This window comes from Neolamprologus brichardi, chromosome 6 (genome assembly GCF_056152115.1).
Source record: "Neolamprologus brichardi isolate AB-2024 chromosome 6, ASM5615211v1, whole genome shotgun sequence".
Classification (NCBI taxonomy): Eukaryota; Metazoa; Chordata; class Actinopteri; order Cichliformes; family Cichlidae; genus Neolamprologus; species Neolamprologus brichardi.
Window position 1 is genome coordinate 27,415,063 of NC_142109.1, and position 9,820 is coordinate 27,424,882.

The following is a 9,820-nucleotide window of genomic DNA, read 5'->3' on the forward strand; positions in this document are numbered from 1 at the left end:
GACATCCTCGACACCAAACTGGACCACCTGCTCCTGGATCAAAGGCTTCCTCACCACCTCATCACTCAGGCCACTCATATGACTCTATACTCAGATCAAATCCTTTGCACGACTTCCAAGCACTCCTCTTGATTGCATATATTGCATATATTTCTCCTGTTTGTTATTTATTCCTGTTGTCTTACTATTTATACTTTATTCCTGCATCCAGCCTGGAGCACCCATAATTTTGTTGTAAATGTACAATGACAATAAAAGGTTATTCTATTCTATTCTATTCTATTCTATTCTATTTAGCAACTAAACAACAAATTCTGTATACTATACTACAGAGATTTAAAATGGTTCTCTTCTGGTATACGCTGAATTGGTCCCAGAGCTTTATTATTAGCCTATTTATCGTATTATTATATACTTAGGTTTGTTGTTTGACTGATACTAGCATTTGATGATTAGCCGTGTCATCTGAGCCAACATGTGTAACTAGGCAACACCAAACAAACAAACCTACAGCTTGGTCCGGACTGTTAATGTTAGTGCTGCTACTTTTTATTTGGGACTAAATCTGCTTTAATCAGTCCGAATAAATCGCGTCTTTTTTCTTGCAGGCCATTTGAATTATTAAAAAAAAATGTGCTCGGATGTTGTAGTATCACGGCCTCACTATGACAGCAGAGCTGTAGCTCAGGGGGTCCCGGAGAAAGATCACCTTGTAGCGGCCCCACAGCCGTCCTCGGGCTTAGCCACAGCAGGGTACCGCTCGGCTAAATACACCCCGACTGAATGGTTCTCCAACTACCAAAACTTACTTCAGCAAGCCGGTACCGACTGCCACGAAGCTACGAGCCTTCAGCGAGAGTCCAGAACTTTGTACCAAGACACCGATGCATCCACTTTTAAGACACAGGCCGAGGGAACACGTCGTCTGGGAGAGCGACTACAAGAGATCCACTACTGGAAGTCTGAGCTGCAGCGGCACATCGAGCAGCTGCTGGCCGACACGGAGTCACTGGTGGCGCTGAAGACGCGGCTGGAGAAGGCGCTGGATGCCACCGAGATTCCCTATGCTATCGCCACAGACAACCTGAACTGCAGGGCGAGAAGGCTGGGAGCTGACCTGGTCAGAGACACTGTGGAGGAAGAGTTGTTCAAGGTGATAGACAATATTTCATGATCCAAAATAATATCGCCTAAGTGTGGGCTTGCAAAAATCTGAACGTATAATTATAAGTGAAATTTGTATTTGGATACATTTTCTCAAAAATGTATTTAATTTGATATTTGACCAATTACTGCTAATGGGATATTTTAGACACATTGATATTTTATTTTGGAATAATGCTTTTCAAGTTAAAGGGAGCCCCCCGCGACCCTGAAAAGGATAAGCGGAAGCGAATGGATGGATGGAAGTTAAAGGGAAAGAATCGCACCTAAGTTAATGGCAAATGTGAACTAGTGTGATCTGATCAACTTGCAGTGGCAGATTTCACCTCATCAAACTAAGAATGTCTGCTTTTTCTTGTCTTCAGTGATATTTAAACGTATTTGAACTGATCTTAGCTCTTACTGTAATATTTTCAGAGTAAAACGTTTAATAATGAGATCCAGCAGATGGCAGTAACACATTACCCAGTAAGATGACTCTGTCTTTTGCAGGAAGTGGACTTAATCAGGAGTGTCCAGGCTCTTCTGAAGAGAACTACAGCTCAGGTTGTCAGTCAAATCAAGTAAGTTTGAAACTCTGTTTACTCGGAGTAAAACTGCATAACACGTAGAATTTCATAACATGAAATATTTATATAACTATAAACAGAAACTTTTATTTCATGTGTGTCTGTGCATCAGGTTGAACAGAGAAGCCAAGCACACTTTAGAGATGGACTGGTCTGATAAGTACCAGGCCTACCATTTTGATGACCACAGCGGAAGACACACTAACATGAGTTCAGACACGCAGCACCATCCCAGCTCAGCAGCCATGCAAGAACAGTGAGTTTGAGCAGCTGGAAATATTACATAAACCTAAAAAAAACGAGAAACAGTCCTGATAACTTTTTTCACTTGCTGCAGGGTGTCCAGCCACCCATCATGGACGAAGTTTACACAAGACAGCCTGTTCAAGGCCGTGCAGGAGGAACAGGCTACCAACAGTCTCAGGTTAGAGCACATACTAGTTCATATACTGCAGCAGAATCTGAAACTGATCCTGGTTCATTATTTATGATTTGCTTTAAACTAATGGAATCCTTGTGTGTTAGATTGCTGGTAGAGCAGGTGCTGCAGGACACGGCTGAGGATCTGAGAGTCCAGTGCTCCAGCGTTGACCGAGCCTTCAGCGAACGCTGTGTGGAGCTGAATGAGGCCAAGACACAGCTCAATATGCAGCTCAAACAGGTGGATAAACTGACAGACAGATTAAATGACTGGTTATTAGTTGATGATTGATTGTATTATCTCACGTGTAGATCTTGGAGCAAATTGGTGCCCAGGAGAAAAACATTGTGGCTCTGCAGCAGGCCATTCACAACAAAGAAGCTCCACTGCGAGTAGCTCAGTCCAGACTTTACCTTCGCTCCCTGAGACCCAACATGGAGCTGTGCAGGGATGAACCCCAACTCAGGTATGCATGCACAAAACAATAAACTGCTTTGTCTTTCTCACTGCTCTGATTTTTTGCTTCTGTCTGTAGTTTGGAAGGGGAGGTGAAGCAGATTGATGCCACTCTGGCATCTCTACAGCAGAAGCTGAGCAAAGCCAGAGAGTCCCTGTCTCGTCTGGAGGAGTCACGCATGGCGTTGGAGAAAGACATCAACTGCAAAACCCACTCACTGTTCATCGAGAGGGAAAAGTGCATGACTCACCGTAAACGATACCCGACCACTTCAGCACTGTCAGGATACTGAAAGGTTCAACACGTCTTTGTTTGGCTCTTTTTTGTGTTGCTGTAATTAGTAATAAACAAATAAATCATGTGTACAAGAGAGCCTGACACCTAATATTGGAAAAAAAATCAATTTCAGTTCCTTTTCATAGCCACAATATTCTTTATTCATTCACGTATTCTAAAAAGATTGACAATATGTGGCTCGAACAGAACTACTTTGAAGTACAAGTGTTAAAAACTGCTACATCAGAGGAAAACCCATAACTACAGGCAATGTACATAACAGGTGTACAGCTGGGAGAAGACAGGCTAAACAACAAATATAAGATTAGGTCATAGTTTAATGTAGATATGCACTTCTGAGACATGGTTATGACCGATATAAAGATGCCTTTGTACAATTAGTACTGAAGGCATTAATATGACCACATATTTGATCACAGTTTTGTATACTGTTCGGTTTGTTTTGGTTCTGTCGTTTTAGCGTTCATAAGTAAAACACATGTCTTCTGTCTCAGGGATTTCTTCATACACATGATCACCATCATCATTATCATAGATGTGCCAGTTGTTCCGCTCCTCAGAAGAACCCAAATTGAAACACGCCTCAACAGCTTGGTTTTCATAAGTCTAAAAAACAAATAGAAGGAAAGATTACAATAACAAAGGAAACTCACAGTGAAATTCAGAGGTCACAATAAGATGGACACGTGGCATAACAATTTCTTGATGATAACATATTTTTTTAACCCACTAGCACCAGGTGCGTCTATTTCTCTGATTTTTTAGCCTAAATTGAGTAAATAGGAGTCTACAGAAATGTAATATTGAAATAATGTACACATTTTAGAGGACATGGTGGGAAGATGTTCCTGAGAATAAACGTAACATTTACAGGACCACTGTCAAAGCAAGCGAAATCGCCAGTACGGTGCAGCGAACATTGCACTTTCGAAATGCTTCAGATACTGTCTCGTGTATTTTCCTCTCACATGATCCTTAAGCTTTGCTTCTCCTGCTTCTTCGGTGTTTATCATGATTCTGTTCATGGCGATGTCAGCTGCTGGAACAACACAGAAAACAATAAATTAAAGTGCTTGTGTGTGGACAAATCTATATATGTGTTTGTGTGCATATGTGTGTTTTACCTCTCACTTTGGTGCATTTATAAACCTTGATCCAAGCCACTGTCGGTATCAGCATTATAACCAGAGGTGCGGGCAGAAAGTAAACCAGAATGTGAATTGCTGCAGGAAAAGAAATATTTAAGAGAATAAAATCTGCACAGAAGTATCATAATATCCACATATCATATGTTCCAGTCTGTCTAAACAGCAGAAATAGCACCAAATCTCTAGACTGATCAGCATTTGGTACCTTGTGCTCCTTATTTCATTAATAGTTAAATGAGCACTCCTATTTTAAAACCACAAATCATTGAAATTTTGAATGCATGAGGATTTACATCACGTCTAAGTCCCTTTAACCCAAAAGAAAAAGAGCTATCTAGGACAACATAAATCTTACTGTACAGCAACATTTTTTGCTTCCTGTTTCTGAAATAATAAAATACATTATATATAATAAATACTTTCTGTATTGGCTTTCATAAGAGACATAACTATAAACTCTCACCTTTGACTTGAAGCTCGACAGCAGAGAAAACATCTCGTCCACTGTTTCTTTGGACACCACAAAGGTATAAACCAGAATCCCTTCGGGTCAGTCTGGTAATGCTCACTGTAAATTTTCCTAACACTGTGTCATCATCAAGTCTGAATCGCCCATTTTCTTTGTTGTCAGAGGTGATCAGTGCCTGCTGCAGACATGTGGAGGGCCGTGTTCCTCTGCAGATGTACTTCAGGTTGTTCTGGTACTCAGACTCGTAAGGACAACTGATGGTCACTGAATCTTCTTTATAGCTTTTTATTTTGGTCACACTGTTACAGCAGCTGTCTGTCAGAAAGATAAACATCAAAAATTGTAGTAAATGCAAAGGAAAAGATGTCAAAAAAGTTTCACATTTAATTTTATCCTGTCATCCAAAAATGTGTGCTGGCTCTTATCTAAGCAACATGCTTATATCTGTGCTGTATTACTTTTTATTTTTGTGTGTATCCTTTGCTTCCTTCCATGTTTCACGATGAAAGAGAAACCTCTGTTTCATTGTGACACATGGAGTGCAGAAAGGTCAAATGTTGCTCAAATGTTGTTCAAGCTGACGAGTGTCACTAATGTAAGTGCAAAAAAAAGTTGTCAATGATTTGTTTTAAAAACCTTCTTCAGTGTGCTCTAGCTACTTTTGACAAATCCATCTGTTGTCAGAGAACCCCACCACCCCAAAACTACAACATACTAAATAATTATATAAGGTAATTTTATTTACCTTCCCCAACATCCACTGTGACTTCAGCGTAGATGTCATTTCCAAATAAGGAGATGCCACACCAGTATTTCCCTGCATCCCTTTTCTGCAAGTTGAAGATCGTCACTGTGAAGATTTGAGCCTTTGTGTCATCGTAGATGGAGTATTTTTTGTTTTTCGGTTGTGTCGTCACGATAAGAACATCGCTCTTGCCACAGTTTGACTTGCACAGGTACTTCTCGGAAGATTGAAATCCCTTCTCATAGGAACAAGAAACATTAACATCTGCCCCCTCATATCCAGACACACGGATCACCCCTGCTGTGCTGGTGACACAGCTCAGAGAAACTGTAAACAGAAGAAAACAGTGTTAGGTACAGACAAGGGCAGCTGGTATGAATGGGCTGACAGGGCTAGACCCTCCCTAGGCTTTTCAAGAAAAAATTATAAGAAATTATATAAAATTCCCCTCTCACCCCTGCAGGCAATCTATCCTTCAAGCTCGGGTCCTCAACCAGAGCCCTGGGAGCTTGAGGGCCCTGCGCAGTGTCTTAGCTGTTCCTAGGACTGCGCTCTTCTGGACAGAGATCTCCGATGTTGTTCCTGGGATCTGCTGGAGCCACTCGCCTAGCTTGGGAGTCACCCTACCCAGTGCTCCGATTACAACTGGGACTACTGTTACCGTCACTCTCCGCATCTTCTCAAGCTCCTCTCTGAGCCCTTGGTACTTCTCCAGCTTCTTGTGCTCCTTCTTCCTGGTGTTGCTGTCATTCAGTATCGCTACATCTATCACTGCGGCCATCTTCCTCTGCTTGTCTACCACCATGATGTCCAGGTGGTTAGCCACCACCATTTGGTCTGTCTGTACCTGGAAGTACCACAGGATCTTAGCTCGGTCATTCTCCACCATCCTACAGAGCATTTCCCATTTTGACCTCGGGACTTCCAGGCCATACTGCGCACAGGTGTTTCTGTATACTATGCCAGCCACTTGGTTATGGCGTTCCAGTTATGCCCTGCCTGCTAGCATCTTGCACCCTGCTGTTATGTGCTGGATTGTCTCAGGGGCATCTTTACACAGCCTGCACCTGGGGTCTTGCCTGGTGTGATAGACCCCAGCCTCTATGGATCTTGTGCTCAGAGCTTGTTCCTGTGCTGCCATGATTACAGCCTCTGTGCTGTCTTTCAATCCACCTTTGTCCAGCCACTGGTAAGACTTCTGGATGTCAGCCACCTCCTCTATCTGCCGGTGGTACATACTGTGCAGGGGCTTGTCCTTCCATGATGGTTCCTCCTCCTATATCTTGGGTTTCTGCTGCCTGAGGTATTTGCCTCATCCTGGACTGTGGGGCTGACCCTCACTAGTCCCTGGCCTCCTTCCTTCTGCTCAGCACACAGCCTCAGGTTGCTGGATGGGGTGATGGATGGTCTTTATGTCAGTGGCTTCTATCTCCTCCTTTGGCCAACTGATTATCCCAGCAGGTTACCTGATCATGGGCAGGGCGTAGGTGTTGATAGGCCAGATCTTGTTCTTACCATTCGTTTGACTCCTCAGGACTTGCCTGACCCTCTGCAGGTACTTGGTGGTTACAGCTTTCCTAGCAGCCTCGTCATGGTTCCCATTTGCCTGTGGGATCCCCAGGTACTCGTAGCTGTCCTCTAGTTCTGCAATATTGCCTTCTGGTAGTTAAATCCCTACTGTTCTGACTACCTTCCCTCTCTTTGTTATCATCCAAATACAATTCTCCAGTCCGAACGACATTCCAATGTCCTTGCTGTATATCCCACCAGGATATGCTGTATATCCTGGTGGGATATACAGCAAGGAAATTAATGGTTCCTTAAAATCTTAAAATGGGTTTGAAGGAAGCAGGGCAATTCCCATTTTTTTTAAATAAACACAAAAAACTTTCTAAAATTCAGCAGCAGTGTTACACGTCGCCAACAACTCCACATTCTCTCTCTGTACCTGGATAGTGTCTGCCCACAGCACCAAAGGACCCTGCGAGCGATCTTCTCTCACCCTGGGAGCACCTGTCCCTCACCTCTTTTTCTGTCTGCCTCATCTCTGTGCTATGTGCTATTCTGTGATCTCAGGGCACACATATTACTCCAAGCTAAACACAAAATACAATTATTGTGTGTCTTTTGGCTAAGAAAATGGATGGGATTTCTTCTTTTTGAGCAAATTATATTTGATGAATGATTGTGATTGGTTTGGACATATTTGTAAGTGGTGACCAAAAACTGGAATCAAGTATTTGCAATAACTAGCAATGAATCTTTCACATCGCTGCAGATGAATTTTGGTTCTCTCTTCCCTGCAGAAGCATGCTATAATGACTGTACTGTATATATGTTCCCTATCTCCTCCTAGACAAGTGAACCAATCTTGATGAGATGTTATGAAACTTGATTAGGACCATCTGTAGAGTGTATACGAATCCCAAAATTGTACACATTTGTACGTCTGACAGTTCAGTTGAGCACTGAATGGAATTTATGCATAGCATAGAATGAAACACCATCACAGCATCATACTATAAAGATTGCAGTATATGTATGTTTGTGTGTTTGTATGTTCCCTGTTTGCTAATGTCTATAATGGCCAAATAACATCACACAGGCTTTACATCCCTGACTGAAATTATCCCATTGCTTAGACTTTGTGATATCTTAAGAAACTTCTCAGTGCAAAATGAAACATGAGGCACTCCTCATGTTTTATTTATAATGAGAAGTGAACAACAGTCATTCAGTGCCTCATTTTTAGTAGTGCTAAGGAGATACATTCTGAGTACACCCACAGCACTGAATGAGCAAATATTTATGAAAATAAAACATAAGGTGTGTGGATGTGGTTTAAAGTGAGTTTAATCCAGCATCTCTTCATTCAAAACAGAAGAGTTGTTTAGATTAGTTTGCACATAGCGACAGGCAAGCCTGCAGACAATTATATCCATAAAACCAGACAAATCTATTCTTAAGTGTTACATTTTTCAGCAATACTCTCAATATAACAAAGTTGTTTACATAAATTAAATGGACTGCTGTTAATAAATAAATGTAACTCACTGCAGTGGATGAATAACAGGTACTCAGTGCGCCACATCTTCATGTACTAATGTGGTCGTAAATCTAATCATAGGTGCCAGCAAATATTAAAATCTCTCAGTTCCCCATCCAAATCCCCTTTCTGGTGCCATTTCCTGCCTTGTGAACTTTCCAGTTAAAAGTTCAACCATTGAAAAAGAGAAGTCAGTATAAAAAAGCATAGTTCATATGCATTAAAGTTTCTATAACACCTTAAATTTGATTACTTTGCCATTTAAAACAAAACAAAGCACATATCAACCCATGAGCAATCTGGATTGCCTAATCACTACAGTTTGCTCCTGTGACATAAGTGTTTCACTCTGTCTTTCACTCATAAACTTGGTACTTTTCTTTAATTTCTTTTAACATTGTTTGCCTTGGTTTGTTATGTTATGAGCCAGCTGCTCCCGAACCTTTATTTTCTCACTAATTTCGACATTTGTCCTATGTGAGGGAGTTCTGCCTATACCATCTGTTCATGATGGCCTTACAAATATGCCTTCAAATATGCCAATACCAAAATATTTGACATGAGCTAGGTATATTGTGACCCAGGATTTTGACAATAACCAAATGAACACAAAAAAAACCCAGAAGAATGTGCATAACCAGGACAAAAAAGAATGAATATTGTTTCACACAATAGCTTGAAAGCATAATCACATTTTCATTGCGGTCTAACTTTATTTGAACACTTATTGTTGGAACTTTTTGCCATATTCATCAGTTTCCAGCCGCAGAAACAGTCTGAGTTACAGCAAAATCTTCCTATCAATCATTGCCTCCACTAGAGAGAGCTCTTGAGCTTCATTGTCTCCCCTCTCCTCACGTTGCTTCACAGCGACCTGGTTTCTGCCTCAAGGACAGCATCAAGGCCTGGTGCGATCTAAAAATAAAAATGACTCACACATTAAAACGGTAAGTCTTATATTTGTGATTTATGGAGAAACGGAGCCAAATGGTGGTCAGGGAGGCCATGCTAACCACAGATTAAACTGTGGCCTCCCCGCACAAACCGATGGTGAATCGGCAGGAAAAGATGTTGGGGGGGGACGGACTATGTCTGCAGTCACAGAGGCTTCACACATAGTCTTAGATGTGGAGTTACACAAAGTTTAGTTTTTATTCTTTATTTTCAGGGACAACAAACATTGATCTCATAAGACCAGATTTAGCTACTAACTAAATTCCATCAACAGTTGTTGGGCAGGAACTCAATGTTAAATAAACTACATGCTAAATACAGATACAAGTAGCAGCTGTTTTTACATTTATCAACAATTAAAAATAATGAACTTCAGCAAGCATTCCAGATTATATAAAAATGTCTGATGCTGTTGATATTTATATGAAATGTGTTATAAAGACTAGCAGTTCATTGTTATTTCAACAAAAAGGGGGATTAAAACACAGCCCTTAATAAACCAGAAAAGAATTAATCCATACTTAATAACATTTGCCATTTCCATAAAAGG

The 9,820-nt window shown here is 41.2% G+C and overlaps 2 protein-coding genes and 1 pseudogene across 2 annotated transcripts; 1 reads left to right on the forward strand and 2 right to left on the reverse strand.

Moving 5' to 3' along the window:
* The first annotated feature begins 514 nt into the window (after nt 1-514).
* tekt4 (tektin 4) lies at nt 515-3,852 on the forward strand. The gene is made up of 7 exons (XM_006790747.2): nt 515-1,153; nt 1,657-1,727; nt 1,846-1,989; nt 2,071-2,157; nt 2,259-2,394; nt 2,466-2,620; nt 2,690-3,852. Exons 1-7 carry the CDS (start codon nt 632-634, stop codon nt 2,901-2,903), a joined length of 1,329 nt encoding a protein of 442 aa, XP_006790810.2. The 5' UTR covers nt 515-631; the 3' UTR covers nt 2,904-3,852.
* LOC148102586 (polymeric immunoglobulin receptor-like) lies at nt 3,365-8,361 on the reverse strand. The gene is made up of 6 exons (XM_087842653.1): nt 8,325-8,361; nt 5,271-5,597; nt 4,520-4,840; nt 4,033-4,131; nt 3,877-3,947; nt 3,365-3,514 (listed from the first exon to the last, which is right to left on the reverse strand). Exons 1-6 carry the CDS (start codon nt 8,359-8,361, stop codon nt 3,365-3,367), a joined length of 1,005 nt encoding a protein of 334 aa, XP_087698779.1.
* LOC148102587 (uncharacterized) lies at nt 6,173-7,011 on the reverse strand (annotated as a pseudogene).
* Nucleotides 8,362-9,820: the final 1,459 nt, after the last annotated feature.

Coding starts and splice junctions, on each gene's coding strand:
- tekt4 (XM_006790747.2), top strand. CDS start 632: ATGTGCTCGGATGTTGTAGTATCACGGCCTCACTATGACAGCAGAGCT. Junction 1,154..1,656: donor TGGAGGAAGAGTTGTTCAAG/GTGATAGACAAT, acceptor TGTCTTTTGCAG/GAAGTGGACTTAATCAGGAG. Junction 2,158..2,258: donor CAGGCTACCAACAGTCTCAG/GTTAGAGCACAT, acceptor CTTGTGTGTTAG/ATTGCTGGTAGAGCAGGTGC.
- LOC148102586 (XM_087842653.1), bottom strand. CDS start 8,361: ATGTGGCGCACTGAGTACCTGTTATTCATCCACTGCA. Junction 3,948..4,032: donor TAAATGCACCAAAGTGAGAG/GTAAAACACACA, acceptor GTGTTGTTCCAG/CAGCTGACATCGCCATGAAC. Junction 3,515..3,876: donor AAGCAAAGCTTAAGGATCAT/GTGAGAGGAAAA, acceptor TTTGTTTTTTAG/ACTTATGAAAACCAAGCTGT.